Genomic DNA, 19,139 nt, shown 5'->3' on the forward strand with positions numbered 1-19,139 from the left:
TAGGACTCTGTGTAAATAAAGGAGGACTTGGTGAGGGGATACCAGCCTCTGGGGAGTTATTTCAGTAGTGATGAAAACCTTTTTCATCCAGTGTGGTAGAGGGAGGGGCAAAGGAGGATTTCAAAAGCAAATTGGATTATCTTAAAAAAAGGAAAAACAAACGCAGGACTATAGGGAAAAGACTGGGAAGAGGGCACTGTGTGACTTGCTCCATCATCAGAGGGCGAGTACAGGCTCGATGGGCCGAATGAGCTGTATCCGTGCTATGAGCATTCTGTATGCTTGCCAAATGTTCAGCTGCCTCTCCTCCAAACCATCAGTGAAACGCTGTATTATACGCTCTCTTTTCTTTTCGCTTTTGAATTCGGGTTGCGGTGCTAAAATATATTTTACAGAGCTGCATGAATCGGTTACCTTCCTGCAATTGCAGACAAGAAATTGTAGTATAATTCTGCAGGGAAGACCAGAATATTTAACCTCAAAGGGCACTATTTTCTTCCCTGTATTCTAATATACTACAACGCATACAATATCAACCTATTAGACTATACAGGAAAAGCACTACTCCCTTTCCCAGCACCCGAATCGCTGGAGCAGTACTTCCGCTCTGTGAGTGACAGCTGCTTGACACAGCCTGAACTTTCAGTTTTGTGCCGCACAACGATGGGTTCAATCCTGGTGAAATGTGCGATGATCGATTTGACCATTCAATGGGTTCTCTGGGCTGCAGCGAGCATTCTGCAAACCGAGAAGTTTTATGACTTGGCTGGTTAGTGCTTCGTGGAGAGTGTGGAAAGAAATTTACAAACGATAACAATGTGGGGTCGGGGGAAATTGAGTGAAAGTTCAGTTTCCAGTGTTTTTTTTCCTTGGCCACTTCTTACTGCATCTTTTTCCTTTAATCTTATTTATCTTGAAATGCCTGGCCAACTACATAATGTGAGTGCTGTGAAACATTCTTCCGAGTTGGTCATTGCATAACTTTTGTAACGCAAAACTTTTCTAGCCATAGAACACACTAGTTTTCCATTGAGTTATGTTTTTAGAAAATTGATAATTATACTTATCCTTTAACTTATGCAAACAAATCATATTTGAGTGCTTTGTAATAATCTAACGAGCACATTAGACAAAGAAGAGACAGTGGATATAATCTAGTTGGATTTCCAGAAGGCCTTTGACAAGGTGCCGCACAGGAGGTTTCTAAATAAAATAAGAGCCCATGGTGTTAGGGGAAAGGTACTGGCATGGATAGAGGATTGGCAGACTGGTAGAAGGCTGACAGTAGGGATAAATGGGCTTTTTCAGGATGGCAGCCGGTGACTAGTGCAGTTCCGCAGGGTTCAGTGTTGGCACCACAATTATTATACATTAATAATGTTATACATTAATGATCTGGACAAAGGAACTGAGGGCGTTGTTGCTAAGTTTGCAGTTAACACAAAGATAGGTGGAGGAACAGGTAGTGTTGAGGAAGTGGGGAGGCTGCAGAAGGATTTGTCGAGAGTGTGGTCCATCAAGCAGGAGAGTCGATGTCTCGGGCAAAATGTCAACTCACCTGCTCCTTGGATGCTACCTGACCTGCTGTGCTTTTCCAGCACTACAGTCTCAACTCTGATCTCCAGCATCTGCAGTCCTCACTTTCACCTGCAGAAGGACTTGGACAGGTCAGGAGAGTGGGCAGAGAAGTGGCAGATGGAATACAACGTGGGAAAGTGTGAGATTATGCACTTAGAGTACACCTCTCTTTTTTTCTACCTATTTTCTAAACAGGGAACGGCTTTGGAAATCTGAAGCACAAAGGGACTTGGGAGTCCTAGCTCAGGATTCTCTTCAGATTAACATACAAGTTCAGTTGGCAGTTTGGAAGGCAAAAACAATGACTGCAGATGCTGGAAACCAGATTCTGGATTAGTGGTGCTGGAAGAGCACAGCAGTTCAGGCAGCAGAGATGTACTGCTGAGGCTGTTTAAGGCTCTGGTCAGACTGCGTTTGGAATATTTTAAGCAATTTTGGGTCCTGTATCTAAGGAAGAATGTGCTGGCCTTGGAGGGGGTCCAGAGGAGATTTACAAAAATCCTGAGGATGAAGAGTTTGTCATATGGGTCTGTACTCAGTGGAGTTTAGAAGAATGAAGGGGAGATCTGATTAAAACTTACAGATTACTGAGGCCTGGATACAGTGGATGTGGAGAAGATGGTTTCACTAGTTAGGAGAGACTAGGAACCAAGACTAGCAGCCTCAGAGTGAAGGAACAATCCTTTAGAACTGAGGTGAGGAGGAATTTCTTCAGCTAGAGGGAGGTGAATCTGTGGAACACTTTTTGCTGCAGAGGCCAAGTCATTAACTGTATTTAACACAGAGATAGATAAGTTCTTGATTGGTAAGGGGATCAAGGATTATGGGGAGAAGCAGGAGAATGGAGTTCAGAAACATATCAGCCATGATCGAATGGGACAGCACACTCAATGGGCCGAATGGCCTAATTGTGTTCCTATATCTTATGGTCATATGGGATGATTTAGCAGTTTTCAATTATGTATGGGACTGTGGCTTGGAACCAAGGTGCAAAGGTATAGGATTTTAGGCTGCAGCAAGGAAGAGTTACTAATTGAAGACAAAATTATGGTGAAAGAATCAATAACAGAAATTAGATTTCTTTTTCACCCAGGAGGTGGCTTTGATCTGAAACGCACAGTCCAAAAGGGCAGTGGCAGCAGTTTAGATGGTAACTTTTAAAAGGGACTTGGATTACACTTAATGGGGAAAAGAGGGAAGAGCTCTTGGGGGATAACTGCAGGGAAGTAGGACTAAATGGATGGCCACGCTAAGGATGGGGATGACAGACTGAATCCAGCTGTTCTGTAAGATTGTATATTGATGTTTAAAGGATAGGTTAGATCAGTAGTTGAAGGAAAGAAGATATGGGAAGAGAGCAGGTACATGGTATGAGGATACTGCTGTGTAGAGGATAAACTTAAACAGTATGCAACTCAATTCTCAGTTACAATTTTGAAGAAAAATGAACAGACACTAATAAAGAACAAATCTCAATGTTGAAGTGGACTTTTCCATTCTCTTGCTCAAATCACAAAGCATCTGCAGGCTATTCCCTGTGTTTCTCCTTTTTAAATATCTGTTTCACATTTTGCATTTCCATTCTGTAACATACAGTTCACCTGTTTACAGGGTCAGGGACATTCATCTTCTTGACTCACCTGAGTTACAGGTGGAATGGCACCAGCTACCACCGACAGAAAATACAGAGCACCTTGGTAACCGTGTGGGGCTTGAGGTGAGAATGCAGAAGAGCAGGATTCAGCAGATAAACTTGAGCTGGTATCTGCATGCTTTGTTTTGACTCCAAAAGTATTCCAGGTTGATTAAGAAACTGGATTGATTCATACTTATAAGAACATTTTTCAAAAGCTGGCATTTGTTTGGCATTAAATTTTTTATCCAAGCTGTTTTCTTGCCTGCACTTTTCCAACTATTGGCACTGGCTAAGTTGGCAAAGGAGTGACCTGCTCCCAACTTGACAGGAAGAGTTTGATGTTAATCGTGCGCAAAATCCATTGAGGTGGGGGTACAGAGGGATAAAACTAAGACCCTTGCTGAGTACAGAATGTTCAGCATCAGAGAGCGGGAGGTCAGAAGGGATGGTGCAGGCACAACAAGTGGTGGGATCAGGAGAAAGGATGGACGTTCAAGAGGGGTGTGGGTATCTCAGAGTTGTTCCAGTTTACATTGCTAAAGCCGAAGTTAGGGTAGGTGGGGGACACAGTGGGAGAGCTGAACAAATAGTTGGAGATGGAACCAAAAGAGAGAGAGAGAGAGAGAGAGAGAGACAGAGAGAGACCTGCTGCAGTGTTCCCACACCAACATTCCTGTCCTAGGCCTGCTGCAGTGTTCCCACACCAACATTCCTGTCCTAGGCCTGCTGCAGTGTTCCCACACCAACATTCCTGTCCTAGGCCTGCTGCAGTGTTCCCACACCAACATTCCTGTCCTAGGCCTGCTGCAGTGTTCCATTGAGCCTCAGCATGAGCTGGAAGAACAACATCTCATTTTCCACTTGGGGATCCTGCACCCTCTAGGATTCAACATTCAGTTCAGTAACGTTACAGCGTGATTCCATCCTTTCGTGTTACTTACTCACCTCCACACCCAGTCCATCAGGTTGCTTTTAGCACTGTCAGCCATTCTCACCTACTCCTGGGCCCATTCGATGGGTCACATTCAGTACAGCTCACCCATTCTCTCCTACCCTGAGCTCTTGTTATCACTTATTCGGCTTTTTTTCTGTCCTTAATCTCCTTGTTTCTCTCTCCCTTTCATATCTCATTGTGGGCTCCATCTCCACCTGTCCACTCGCCTCACCCTCTCCAACTTTCTCTTCAGAATAAATACCACGTTTTCCAAGCTGCTAACAGTTCTGATGAAGAGTCAGATTGGAAACATTAGCTCTGCTTTCTCCTCAAAGGTGCTGCCAGACCTGCTAAGTTGTGACAGCAATTTCTGTTTTTGTTTCTTCACGGGAGTTTTGCTGTACCTCACTCTGGATCTGGTTGGTCCCAGACTTCCTCTTCAGATTTTATTAAAACTTTTTATCGGTGGTGTCAGGGCAAACATTTTCCCCTCACTATTGATGCTAGAACTCTAGTCAAGAGTGCCTCCCCCTTAGGACCAATAACAAAATGTACAGAACACTTTAAACAGTTATGCAACAACTTAATAGAGAGAAATGAACTGTAAAGACAAAACTGGTGACATGTCTAAGACATAATAGAGAGTCTTTTCTCAATTCCAGGCTAGGCTTGTTTCTGTTCTTAAGAGTGTTAAAGGAAGGTCGTGATAGACGGTTTAATGAAGTTCGCACCAGCCCAAAGCTATTCTTTGTTTATTGGACACTTCAAGGTAAGCTTCCTGAAAATTCTGGACTTCCTTTCTTTTTTCAAAGTATCAGTTTATTCCCTGTATGTTTTCCCCATTCATCTGTATTTGAATGGCCTTCCGTTGCTAACTGGGTGGGTAGCAGGGTCTTGCAGCCAGTCACTAGGGTGAACCAAGGATTGGCCACTCATGGCCCTTTTCCCCTACAGGTACTTCGGGAAGGGAACAGCCGGAGTCTCTGTACAGTAGAACTCTGGTCACGGACTCAGCAGAAATTGAATTTTGCCTCTTTAAGAGTGGGGCTTCTGTTCAATAAAAGAAAATCACTCCTGGAGAAATGGAACAAGTTTGATTTTTAGAAACGTTTCTTACATTGGAGATGCATCACATAGTCAATGTTCCATTCTGCCAGGACTGGCTAACACCAACAACCTGCATTCGTGTAGCATCTCTAATATAGCGTATTCTTAGGCTGAAAGTACCTAACTGGTTCTTCAAGCTCTGATCAAAATGAATACGAGAAGAAACGTGTGCTTTAATATTAAGCAAATTTATTAGGGATCATTCGGGAGGCTGAGGGGGTAATTGAGAGGAGTTGGTCACTCCTAAGGCTCAGGACAAGGATAAATGGGTTACAGTTAGGGGGAGGAAAGGGGACAGACAGACAGTGCAGAGATCCCCTGTGGACATTCCCCTCAGCAATAAGTATACGGTTTTGGATACTGCTGGCGGGGGGGTGACCTACCAGAGGAAAACCATAGCAGTCAGTTCTCTGGCACTGAGCCTGACACTGTGGCAAAGAAGGGAAGAGGGCAGAATAGAAAAGTACTCTTGGTAGGCAACTTGATAGTTAGGGGAATCGATAGGAGATTTTGTGGTCAGGATCGGGATTCCCGGAAGGTATGTTGACTCCCTGGTGCCGGGGTCTGGGACGTCTCTGATCGGGTGTATAAGGTTTTAAAAGGGGAGGGCGAACAGCCAGAAATCGTGTTACATATTGGCACTAATGATATAGCCAGGAAAAGGATCGAGGATATAAAAAGTGATTTCAGGGAGTTAGGATGGAAGCTGCAAAGCAGGACGAACAGAGTAGTGTTCTCTAGTTTACTACCGGTGCCACGAGATAGCGAGGTGAGGAACAGGGAGCGGGCACAGCTTAATACGTGGCTGTGCAGCTGGTGTAGGAGGGAGGGCTTCAGATATGTAGACAATTGGGATGCCTTCTGGGAAAGATGGGACCTGTACAAGAAGGACGGGTTGCATCTGAACTGGAAGGGGACCAATGTCCTGGGTGGAAGGTTTGCTCGAGTAGTTCGAGAGGGTTTAAACTAGTATGGCAGGGGGGTGGGAACCTGAGCTGTCTACCGGAGGTGAGAGTTGATGCAGATGAGGCAATAGCAAGAGGTAGACCAGAGACCAGCTAATGGGAAGGATTTTCCTGGGAAGGAACCAAGGGATCAGTTAAAGTGTGTTTGCTTTAACGCAAGGAGTATCAGGAATAAAAGTGATGAACTTAGAGCATTGATCAGTACCTGGTGCTATGATGTTGTGGCCATAACAGAGACCTGGGTTTCTCAGGGGCAGGAATGGTTGCTGGATGTTCCAGGGTTTAGAGCATTTAAAAAGAATAGGGAGGGGGGAAAAAGAGGAGGGGTGTAGCACTACTAATCAGAGAGGGTATCACAGCTACAGAAGCTTCCATTGTCGAGGAAGATCTGCCTACCGAGTCAGTATGGGTGGAAATTAGGAACAGCAAGGGAGCAGTCACTTCGTTAGGGGTTTACTACAGGCCCCTCAATAGCAGCAGGGAGATGGAAGAGAGCATAGGTCGGCAGATTTTGGAAAAGTGTGGACGTAGTCGGGTTGTTGTAATGGGTGACTTTAACCTTTCCAATATTGGTTGGAACCTCCTTCGAGCAGAAGATTTGAATGGAGCTGTTTTTGTAAGGTGTGTTCTGGAGGGTTTCCTAACTCAGTACGTTGACAGGCCGACGAGGGGAGAGGCCATTCTAGACTTGGTGCTCGGAAACGAGCCGGGGCAGGTATCAGATCTTGTGGTGGGAGAGCATTTTGGTGATAGTGACCACAACTGCCTCACATTCTACATTGCTATGGAGAAGGAGAGGATTAGGCAAAATGGGAGGATATTTAATTGGGGAAGAGGAAACTATGATGCGATTAGACATGAGTTAGGAAGCATGGATTGGGAGCAATTGTTCCATGGTAAAGGCACTATAGACATGTGGAGACTGTTTAAGGAACAGTTGTTGCAAGTGATGAATAAATATGTCCCTCTGAGACAGGCAAGAAGTGGTAAGATAAAGGAACCTTGGATGACGAGTGCAGTGGAGCTTCTCATCAAAAGAAAAAAGGTAGCTTACGTAAGGTGGAGGAAGCTAGGGTCAAGCTCAGCTCTAGAGGATTACAGGCAGGCGAGGAAGGAGCTCAAAAATGGTCTGAGGAGAGCCAGGAGGGGGCACGAGAAAGGCTTGGCAGAACGGATTAGGGAGAACACAAGGCATTTTACACTTATGTGAGGAATAAGAGAATGGTCAAAGAAAGAGTAGGGCCGATCAGGGATAGCAGAGGGAATTTGTGTGTAGAGTCCGAGGAGGTAGGGGAAGCCCTAAATGAGTTTTTTGCTTCTGTTTTTACGAAAGAAACGAACTTTGTAGTGAATGAAACCTTTGAAGAGCAGGTGTGCATGCTGGAATGGATAGATATAGAGGAAGCTGATGTGCTGAAGATTTTGTCAAACATTAAGATTGACAAGTTGCCAAGCCTGGACCAGATTTGTCCTCGGCTGCTTTGGGAAATGAGAAATGCAATTGCTTCGCCACTTGCGAAGATCTTTGCATCCTCGCTCTCCACTGGAGTCATACCTGAGGACTGGAGAGAGGCAAATGTAATTCCTCTCTTCAAGAAAGGAAATAGGGAAATCCCCGGCAATTACAGACCAGTAAGTCTCACGCCTGTCGTCCGCAAGGTGTTAGAAAGGATTCTGAGGGATAGGATTTATGACCATCTGAAAGAGCATGACTTGATTAAATGAAGTCAACACGGCTTTGTGAGGGGCAGATCATGCCTCACAAACCTTATCGAGTTCTTTGAGGATGTGACTAGAAAAGTTGATGAGGGTCGAGCTGTGGATGTGGTGTATATGGACTTCAGCAAGGCATTTGATAAGGTTCCTCATGGTAGGCTCATTCAGAAGGTGAGGAGGAATGGGATACAGGGGAACTTAGCTGTCTGGATACAGAATTGGCTGGCCAACAGAAGACAGCGAGTGGTAGTAGAAGGAAAATATTCTGCCTGGAAGTCTGTGGTGAGTGGTGTTCCACAGGGCTCTGTCCTTGGGCCTCTACTGTTTGTAATTTTTATTAATGACTTGGATGAGGGGATTGAAGGATGGGTCAGCAAGTTTGCAGAAGACACAAAGGTTGGAGGTGTCGTTGACAGTACAGAGGGCTGTTGTAGGCTGCAGCGGGACATTGACAGGATGCAGAGATGGGCTGAGAGGTGGCAGATGGAGTTCAACCTGGATAAATGCGAGGTGATGCATTTTGGAAGGTCGAATATGAAAACTAAGTACAGGATTAAGGATAGGATTCTTGGCAGTGTGGAGGAACAGAGGGATCTTGGTGTGCATGTACATAGATCCCTTAAAATGGCCACCCAAGTGGACAGGGTTGTTAAGAAAGCATATGGTGTTTTGGCTTTCATTAACATAGGGATTGAGTTTAAGAGTCGTGAGATCTTGTTGCAGCTCTATAAAACTTTGGTTAGACCGCACTTGGAATACTGCGTCCAGTTCTGGTCACCCTATTATAGGAAAGATATGGATGCTTTGGAGAGGGTTCAGAAGAGGTTTACCAGGATGCTGCCTGGAATGGAGGGCTTATCTTATGAAGAGAGGTTGACTGAGCTCGGACTTTTTTCATTGGAGAAAAGGAGGAGGCGAGGGGACCTAATTGAGGTATACAAGATAATGAGAGGCATAGATAGAGTCGATAGCCAGAGACTATTTCCCAGGGCAGGAATGACTAACACGAGGGGTCATAGTTTTAAGCTGGTTGGAGGAAAGTATAGAGGGGATGTCAGAGGCAGGTTCTTTACACAGAGAGTTGTGAGAGCATGGAATGCGTTGCCAGCAGCAGTTGTGGAAGCAAGGTCATTGGGGACATTTAAGAGACTACTGGACATGCATATGGTCACAGAAATTTGAGGGTGCATACATGAGGATCAGTGGTCGGCACAACATCGTGGGCTGAAGGGCCTGTTCTGTGCTGTACTGTTCAATGTTCTATGAGCTTAATCTACTGGGCATGGACTAGTTGGACTGAAGGGTCTATTTCCATGCTGTATGACTCTTAGCTCAAATGTTAGATTCACTTGTTAGTTTGCATGTTATCTATCAGTTAAACTCCATGACATACATATCTATACAAGCAAGTCTGTCTCACATTGCCTTCTACCCATTGGAGACTTTGGTGATGATATCACTCAGAGCTCTGTCTCAGATTTCATGGCACTGATATTGAAAACCACAACCTGATGATGAGTGGGGCAAAGTCCTTGATATTAATACTATTCTGAGTCTAAGATTACGTGCTGAATCCCCATTTTGTAATGACTGTAGTACTTTTCCAAGTTTCAAAACAAGCTGAGAAACAAATCCAGGTGGCCCTATGTAACTACACAACAAGACAAATCTCATAGACAATTCGGTGTTACCTGCTGATGAAGGGCTTTTGCCTGAAACATCGATTTTCCTGCTCCTTGGATGCGGCCTGACCTGCTGTGCTTTCCCAGCACCACTCTAATCTTGACTCTAATCTCCAACATTTGCAGTCCTCACTTTCGCCCAATTCGATGTTACCTCCCAGTCAAAACCGGCTATTGTTGCATTAGGCCTGTTTTGTTGTACTTTTTCCACTTTCCTTCAATTGCTCATTGCCATGACAATTAACCCTTAATAGTCAAGTTTGAAGATATCAATTTTAAGCCTACCACTATGCGTATTAAAACATGCCAAGGTACCTCACAAAAATATTTATGAAGAAATTTGACACTGAGTCACTAAAGGAGATAATGAGACAGGTGACCAAAAGCTTGACCAAAGAGATTGGTTTTAAGAAGGGTCTGAAAAGGAGGGGATTGAGAGTTGGAGAGATTTCAGGAAGCAATTTCAGAGCTCAGTAGTGAGGCAGCTGAAGGTCCAACTACCAATGGTCGAGCGATTAAAATTGGGGATGTGCAAGCGACTAAAATTGAACAAGTGCCGAGATATCTGAGAGCTGTGACAACTGGAAGAATTTAGACAAACAGAGCAAGGTCATGAAAGAATTTGAATATGAGGATGAGAATTTTCAAATACAGCATTGCCAGACTAGGAACTGCTGTAGATCCGCAAGGACAGGGTGATGGATGAGCAAGACATGATTAGAGTTAGGATATGATTAGCACCTCTGGGTTAACTTACCTCACAACTCCTATTTTAACAAAAATCAGACTTTCCCTGGACTCCAAAACAGTATAAGTTGATTCTTTAAGCAAGGTTGTCAACTACAAGTACCCATAGATTTTCTTTCTTCCAACTGGTAATCATTGCAAATCCCCTGGCATTGTTTCAGCAAGAGCAGAGACTTCTGATCTCCAAGCCAATTGCCAATTGAAATCCAGTTTATCGCTTGGTCATGCTGGTAAGTATGATGTGGAAGTGCTGGTGTTGGACTGGGGTGGACAAAGTTAAAAATCACACAACACCAGGTTATAGTCCAACAGGTTTATTTGGAAGTACTAGCTTTCTGAGCACTGCTCCTTCATCAGGTAGTATGGAAGTTACTACGGCAGTAATGTAGTTAACTTAGTGTTGCAATGTATGCTCAGGATCATGTTACAGGGCTCCAGTAACAGGTAATGATAGTGCATTGTGATAGGTTAGTTAAATCACTGGGAGATGAGCTAATGCTGAAGATGATGGTGTTGTGCTATGATACGTTAAGTGTGATGGAGGGAACCAGCGTAGCAGACGGTGATTAGTTTAGAAAGACAAAACAAGCCAGCATGAGGGTTATGCTAATGTTATCTGAAAAGCGCAGGAAGAACAACTGTATAAGTAGCACAAGAACAAGTTGTTTTGAGGAGTCAGGGAAGACATTTTGCTGGCTCCCACAGCTTCGATTTTGCAAGATTAAAGTTTAATTTCATGGACTATTTTCTGCGCCTCCTGGTAATTATTTTATAGAACATTGAGTAATTCTTCCACAACAATAGCTGTGGAGCAGGATCATAAGACACAGAATTTATAGCAAAAGATCACAATGTCGTGCATGCAATTGATACGATATATTGAACAAACTGAGATTGCTGTTAAGTTTGTTCTAGGTTTGTTAGTACTTCCATATAAACCTGTTAGACTATAACTTGGTGTTGTGTGATTTTTATGCTGGTAAGTAGCAGGGCAGAAATATTGTTGAGTCCAAAAAGGAAAATTTAATAGTATTCCCATCTGGAGATGCATTATTTGTATGGTAGTAGTCGTATGCAGAACACATGAGTTAATGTACATAGAACATTACAGCATGGTACAGGCCCTTCGGCCCTCAATGTTGCGCTGACCTGTGGAACCAATCTGAAGCCCATTTAACCTACACTATTCCATTTTCATCCATATGTTAATCCAATGACCATTTAAATGCCCTTAAAGTTGGCGAATCTACTACTGTTCAGGCAGGGCATTCCACACCCCTACTACTCTCTAAGTTAAGAAACTACCTCTGACATCTGTCCTGTGGGCTCAGTGGTTAGCACTGCTGCCTTACAGCACCAGAGACCCAGGTTCGATTCCACCCTTGGGCGACTGTGTGGAGGTTGCACATTCTCCCCGTGTCTGTGTGGGTTTCCTCCGGGTGCTCCGGTTTCCTCCCACAATCCAAAGATGTGCAGGTTAGGTGAATTGGCCAAGCTAAATTGCCCATAGTGTTCAGGGATGTGTAGGTTATGTGCATTAGCTAGGGGAGATGTAGAGTCATGAGGAATAGGTTTGGGTGGGATTCTCTTCAGAGGGTCAGCGTGGACTTGCTGGGCCGAAGGCCCTGTTTCCGCACTGTAGGGATTCTATGATATCTATCACCTCTCAATTTAAAGCTATGTCCCCTTGTGCTAGCCATCACCATCCGAGGAAAAAGGCTCTCACTGTCCACCCTATCTAACCCTCTGATTATCTTATATGTTTCAATTAAATCACCTCTCAACCTTCTCTCTAACAAAAACATCCTCAAGTCCCTCAGCCTTTCCTCATAAGACCTTCCCTCCATACCAGGCAACATCCTAGTAAATCTCCACTGTACTCTTTCAAAGCTTCCACATCCTTCCTATAATGCAGTGACCAGAACTGTACGCAACACTCCAAGTGCGGCCGCACTAGAGTTTTGTAAAGCTGCAGCATGATGATAGCACAGAAGCCATATCTCTGCACTACTGTAGTTGTGATCATACCAGTTCCTACTGATTTTCTTGGATTCACCTTTAAATGTACATAGGCAGACAAATTGATCCATTTCCCCATCCCACAACGTCAGCATTGTAAAACAAATTTGTAATCTGGGCTACAGTGTACGACAAAAAATGCTGTACAGTGAAACAACATTAGATGGCGCTAAAATGCTGTAACTAAGAGACTCTTGAATGGTTCAGTTGTGCCAGTTCAACAGAAGTTTTCTTCCTGTTTTTTAGGTATTTGGATCTTTGTAACACTTCTTCCTACACTAATTCTAAACACTCGGGGAAAGGACAGGCCTTTGTGTGTCCGAGATTATACTGGATGGATAATCTGGGTTTTGGGCTTTGTTACAGAAACAATTGCAGACCAGCAGAAGTGGAATTTCAAAAGTCATCCTGATAATGTTGTAAGTGAATTATACTATACTTTTAATGACCCTGCCTCACTCATTTATTCCCATGGTGCTAGGAGCAAGGGATCACAGTGACATAATTTACAGTGCAATCCCCAAGATATTTGGATTATTATTTTCTTAACTTTTTTTCATGGGATGTGTTACAATTTATTAATTAATTGACTATGTCAACATTTATTGCCCATCCCTAACTGCCCTTGAAGTTGCCTTCTTGAACCCCATCAGCCCATGCGGTGCTGGTGCCTACACAGTGCTGTTAGAAAGGGACTTGATGTTTGAGGCAGTAACAGTGAAGGAACAGTGCTTTTAGCTCCAAGTCAGGATGGTGTGTGGCTTAGAGGGGAACTTGTAGGTGGTGGTGTTCCTGTGCATTTGTTGTCCTTGTCTTTCAAGTTGGTAGAGGTCGTGGGTTTGGAAGGTGCTGTCAAAGAAGGGGGCTGGGTGAGGTGCTGCAGTGAACCTTGTAGATGGTATTCACTGCTGCCACTGTGCATCAGTGGTGATGGGAGTGAATGTTAAAGGTGATGGATAAGGATCAGTTAAATGGGTTGCTTTGTCCTGGATGGTGTTGAGCTTCTTAAGTGTTGTTGGAGCTGCTCTCATCCAGGTGTGTGTGGAAAATTCCCTCACACTCCTGACTTGTGCCTTGTCGATGGTGGACAGCCTTTGGGGGCCTGGGTGGGGTCAGTAGGTGAGTTACTCACCATGATTCTTTCCAAGAACACACCTTTCAATGGCTACGGAGTCCTCATGATTGTGATGTTATACAAATAATACAATATTACCTGGTAATGAACTAGAAATATCAGCAAAATTGCCACAATTACTGTCCATCTTTATGTTAGTCATGTCGGAGCATTAAACACAGGCAGATGGTTACAATGCTGACAGCCGGTTTGAGTTTTAAGAAAAATACGGCTCAATCATCGAATTAAGTTTCTGACAAAGGGACCAATTGTCACCTGGTTAAATTACTTCTAAGTAGCTATTGCAACAGGGCTCCATGATATAAGATTTACGAACAGAGTACTTGGAAAATAGTGACAGCATGGGTTTACGACAGAGAAATCATGCTTGATGAATCTACTGGAATTTTTACAGGATGTAACTAGTACAACTGACATACTTTTGAAATCTGCTCGGTTGCAAATGGTTTAAAAACTGTAGCAAAGATTTTTAGTTTCATTAACCTATATTAATTTTCTCATCATAAGCTGTCTCTCAGGTCAGGACACAGTAGCATTAAGGTCTTTGCAAATAAAAATAGCTGTCACTAACTTGCATTTTGTTCAGTGTGGCAGGGTTAATGGGGAAGACAAACAAAAAGACATGTTCTTCAGGAGTTCACAATGTTGTTTTTTCCCCCCAATCAGGGCAAATTCATTCAGACTGGACTCTGGGCTTATAGTCGCCATCCAAACTACTTGGGAGAAATACTTCAATGGACTGGCCTGTTCATCTCAGCTTCTTCAGTTATGAAGGGAGTGGACTATTTCAGTGTGCTGTCCCCAATATTTCTGTGGTACTTGCTTACCCATGTCAGTGGAATTCCAATACTAGAAAAGCAAGCAATGTCAAGGTGGGGACGTGATCCCACTTACCTTCAGTATGTCAGGAATACACCAGCTCTGTGGCCATTTACATTTTAATACAAGTTTCCCTCTTTTCCACATTCAATGAGAAATGACTAGATTTTCAGGTAGAACTGGAGGCCTTTTACAATTTTACTGTCATTTAAAATTAAATTTGTTTCAAGTATTCCTGTCATTTAGTTGGTGATCCAAGTATTTTACTCAAAACTTGTATTACGGTTAATGTATAATTTTGTAACCTGGTGTGAGAAACAACATGATAGTTAATGCGATTATGGGAGGTGAGGTGTTGTAACTACAGGAAGATTTTTTTTTTGCTTGATTTCAAATCTCTTTGGGGGAACAGAATTAAATGATTGAGTAATTTTAATTTTGCAATTTCAGCTACGCAAACAAATATAGACGCAAATGCCATGTGCAATCTGATTTGTGAGCCACTAGCTTGTAATTATAACAAACCCTTTTGCATTCCCTGGAGTGATGATAGCAGAGGTGACGAAGAGAAATGAAATGAAGACAAGTAATAGAATAAAGACCACATGGAGAACGAAGAAGTGAATTTAATGACTCTGATCTGCAATGAGGAATTCATACAAGCTGGCTCTATGAATCATTCTGTATCTCAGCTACTTTTAGGCTATTGTTCTCTTTTGTAATTGAGAAACTTTTGCAAATAATGACGTAGCCCCATTCAGTTAGTTGTGCTCAATGCAAAATGTCAGCAAATGTTTCCACTTATGGGGCGAGGCCGAGGGCGGTTCAGAACGAGAGATGATAAATATAAGAGAGACGCTCATAAATCTAATTGACAATTCAGAAGAAACCTCTTTACACAGGGTGGTTTGATTGTCAGTGATGGCTCAGAGTAGCGCATGCATCTCCAGGTCAGAACATCATGGATTTCAGACCCATTCCAGAGACTGCAGGGCAAAAATCAAGGCTGAAGCTCCAAACTGTCAGAGGTCCCATCTTTCAGGTGAACATGTTCAGCCAAGGCCCTGGCTGCCCTCTCGGGTAGATGTTCATTTTCTGTACCCAATAAAACTTCTTAAAAATTCAGTTGTGGGATGAGGTCGTCGTGGCTGAGTCCAGCATTTATTGCTCTTTCCCAGTTGCCCCTTGAGAAGGTGGGGGTGAGCTGCCTTTTAGAATCACTGCAGTCCACATGCTGTGGGTTGACCCACAATGCCCTGAGGGAGGGAGTTTGACTGAGCGACACTGAAGGGACAGTGATAGATTTCCAAGTCAGGATGGTGAGTGGCTTGGAGGGGAACTTGCGGATGATGGTGTTGCCATGTAGCTGCTGCCTTTGTCCTTCTAAGTGGAAGTGGTTGTGGGTTTGAAAGGTGCTCTCTGAGGATCTGGTGAATTTCTGCAGTGAGTCTTGTAGTTAGTACACACTGTTGCTACTGAGCGTCAGTGATGGAGGGAGTGGATGTTTGTGGATGTGGGGCTAATCACGCGAACTACTTTGTCCTGGATGGTGTTGAGCTTCTTGAGTGTTGTTGGAGCTGCCCCCATCCAGGCAAGTGGGGAGTATTCCATCACACTCCTGACTTGGGCCTTGTAGATGGTGGACAGGCTTTGGGGAATCAAGTGGGAATGCATTGAGCGGCCTCCCATTGGCAGATACTCCAACGGTAGTGCTGCCACTGTAAGAGTCCATTCTGGTTTTAAACTTTCTGGACACCCTTCTCGTCCCTGCTGACAATATCAGACTGTGGACACAAAAAGATCCAGTCCTGGCAAAACTAAAACAGCTGGTGCTGATGGGGGAAACAGAAGGGTCAAAACAACCAGAACTGAAGCTTTTCTGGACCCAGAGAGACCAGATCACCGTAGGGGACAGCATATTATTACGGGGAACAAGAGTGATTGTCCTGAGTAAAGCTCACTGCCAGATACTGACTGAACCCAACCTCTTGCCAACATCTTCAGTTTGGACACTCCTGGATGGGTCTGGTGATGTCTGGTGGCCAGGATTAGATGCAGACATAGCTGCATTGGTGGGGCAATACCCAAAGTGCAGATCCCCCACATTTGTAGGAGTGGCTGGGTAACCCCTGCACTCGGTTACACATTGACCATGCTGGTCCTTTCTTGGATTCATTGCTCTTAGTCAGTGGTTGGACGTGCATAGAATTCATTCGCCAAACAGGGACAACAATAAAAAAGGTGCAAGTATCTTTTGCAATATACAGACTCCTGGAAGTGCTGGTCACAGAAAACAGAACATTTACCAGCAGGAGATTGGAGTATTTCCTGAAGTCAGTTGGTATTTGACAGCTCCATATCATCCATTCACAATTTATTGCAATGATTTGGGAGTTGGGAACCACATCTAGTGTGTCAAAGTCTGCAGATGAGACTAAAATAAGTGGCAGAGCAAAGTATGCAGAGGACTGGGAAACTTTGAGATGAAATACAATGTTGTGGTTCTGTTCGCCGAGCTGGGAATTTGTCTTGCAAACGTTTCGTCCCCTGTCTAGGTGACATCCTAAGTGCTTGGGAGCCTCCTGTGAAGCGCTTCTGTGATGTTTCCTCCGGCATTTATAGTGGCCTGTCTCTGCCGCTTCCGGTTGTCAGTTCCAGCTGTCCGCTGTAGTGGCCGGTATATTGGGTCCAGGTCGATGTGTTTGTTGATAGAGTCTGTGGATGAGTGCCATGCCTCGGCAAACAGAACCACAACAACGAGCACCCGAGCTACAAATCTTCTCCCAAACCATGGAATACAATATTAATAAATGTAAAATCGTCCATTATTGTAGGAGTAACAGTAAAAAGGATTATTACTTGAATGGTAAAAAGTTGCAGCATGCGACTATCAGGGGGACCTGGGTGTCCTTGTGCATGAATCACAGAGGGCTGGTCTGCAGGTACAACAAGTAATTAGCTGGAAATGTGTTGCTGGTAAAGTGCAGCAGGTCAGGCAGCATCCAGGGAACAGGAGAATCGACGTTTCGAGCATAAGCCCTTCTTCAGGCTTATGCCCGAAACGTCGATTCTCCTGTTCCCTGGATGCTGCCTGACCTGCTGCGCTTTTCCAGCAACACATTTCCAGCTCTGATCTCCAGCATCTGCAGACCTCACTTTCTCCAACAAGTAATTAGGAAGGCAAATGGAATTTTATCCTTCATTGCGAAAGGGATTGATTTTAAAAACACAGGGAGGTTATGTTGTAGCTGGATAGCGTGCTGATGAGTCCTAGAGTACTGTGTGCAGTTCTGGTCTCCTTACTTGAGAAAGGATGTACTGGCACTGGAGGGGGTGCAGAGGAGGTTCACTAGGTTGATTCCGGAGTTGAGGGGGTTGGTTCATGAGGAGGGACTGAGTAGATTGAGATTATATTAATTGGAATTCAGAAGAATGAGGGGCATATTTTATGGAAACCTATACAATTATGAAGAGAATTGATAAGATAGAAGTAGAGAGGATGTTTCCACTGATGGGTGAAACTGGGACAAGAGGGCATAGCCTCAAGATAAGGGGGAGCAGATTTCGGACTGAATTGAGAATGAACTCCTTCACCCAGAGGGTTGCTAATCTATGGAATTCCTTGCCCAGTGAAGTAGTTGATGCTACTTCAGTCAACGTTTTTAAAGCTAAGATAGATTTTTTTTGAACAATAAAGGAATTAATGGATATGGTGAGTTTGCGGGTAAGTGGATCTGAGTCCACAAACAGATCAGCCATGACCTTATTGAATGGCAGAGCAGGCTTGAAGGGCCAGGCAGCCTACTCCTGCTCCTAGTTCTTACTGTCCAATGGTCTGGCCGAAAGAGCAGTTCAAACTTTGAAAGCAGGCTTAAAGAAACAGCCGACAGCTTCACTTGATACCAAACTGTCCCAGTTCCTATTTGATTATTGGACCATCCCCCATGCAGCTACAAGGATACCTCCAGCACCAGGTTAAGTCTGATCTTCCCGGACCTGGGGGGAGGGGGATGGAGGTGAGGGTGAAACAGCACCAGGAACGCCAATGCCAGACATAAGACTCTGCTAAGTGAGAGAGATAGTTTACGTCATGGGACAAACTCTGGTGGCAAAAACATGGAAATAGCCTGACTGGGTAAGGGGCATGGCCGACATGAGGTAAGGTCCAGTGACCTACAAAGTAAGTAATCCTGAACAAGCATGTGGACCGCATGGAAGCTGTAAATTTGCAAACGGGACAGGGGCAAAACATACCCGGCCCCTCAGAACACCTGGAAAGCTGTTGAAAACCATGGATTCTCCCCCTCTGCCCAGCGTCAAAAAGACCTCAGAATCTGAAATGGACACAGTGATGGCACAGCCTCAATGCCTTTACTACCTGAAGAAGAGGATGAATTCCTTCCGAGATGCTCTGAGCACAAGAGGCGGGCTCTGGTCTGGATTTATTTATCTTCTTGGCTGGAAAAATCATTTCATACTGGGATATTATTCCCTACTTAGTATGCACCCACCAGCACCTCATCCAAGTTGCTATATTTCCACCTTGGTCTCAACGAGAGTACACACAGGATAACCTTGGAAACAAGAGGCTGCTTCAGAGAGACATCATTTCCATTTCCTTACAGTAAACCTGGCTGGGTGTTTTTTTTAAATTCCACTCTCGCTGAGGGATACAATTGTTAATAGTAGCAATGGTTAGACTGAGCAGAGACAATGGACCCAACTCAATCTTCTTGCTTTGTATGGTTCAGGACTACACAATGGTGCATTTACAGAGTCATTATAATTTTAATGTCATGTA

General features: G+C 44.1%; 1 protein-coding gene across 2 annotated transcripts; it reads left to right on the forward strand.

Annotated features, from left to right (window-relative positions):
• The first annotated feature begins 630 nt into the window (after positions 1 to 630).
• On the forward strand, positions 631 to 17,246 carry LOC122543419 (uncharacterized). 2 transcript variants are annotated; one of them, XM_087985635.1, is made up of 5 exons: positions 631 to 769; positions 3,190 to 3,295; positions 4,811 to 4,917; positions 12,751 to 12,803; positions 14,186 to 17,246. In XM_087985635.1, exons 1-5 carry the CDS (start codon positions 664 to 666, stop codon positions 14,459 to 14,461), a joined length of 648 nt encoding a protein of 215 aa, XP_087841761.1. In that variant the 5' UTR covers positions 631 to 663; the 3' UTR covers positions 14,462 to 17,246. The 2 variants fall into 2 exon arrangements, with proteins under 2 accessions (XP_087841761.1, XP_087841760.1); XM_087985634.1 differs by having other exon boundaries at positions 12,631 to 12,803; positions 14,186 to 15,682.
• Positions 17,247 to 19,139: the final 1,893 nt, after the last annotated feature.

This window comes from Chiloscyllium plagiosum, unplaced genomic scaffold (assembly GCF_037043375.1).
Source record: "Chiloscyllium plagiosum isolate Xiang-an unplaced genomic scaffold, Cpla_swu_hap1 HiC_scaffold_53X, whole genome shotgun sequence".
NCBI lineage: Eukaryota > Metazoa > Chordata > Chondrichthyes > Orectolobiformes > Hemiscylliidae > Chiloscyllium > Chiloscyllium plagiosum.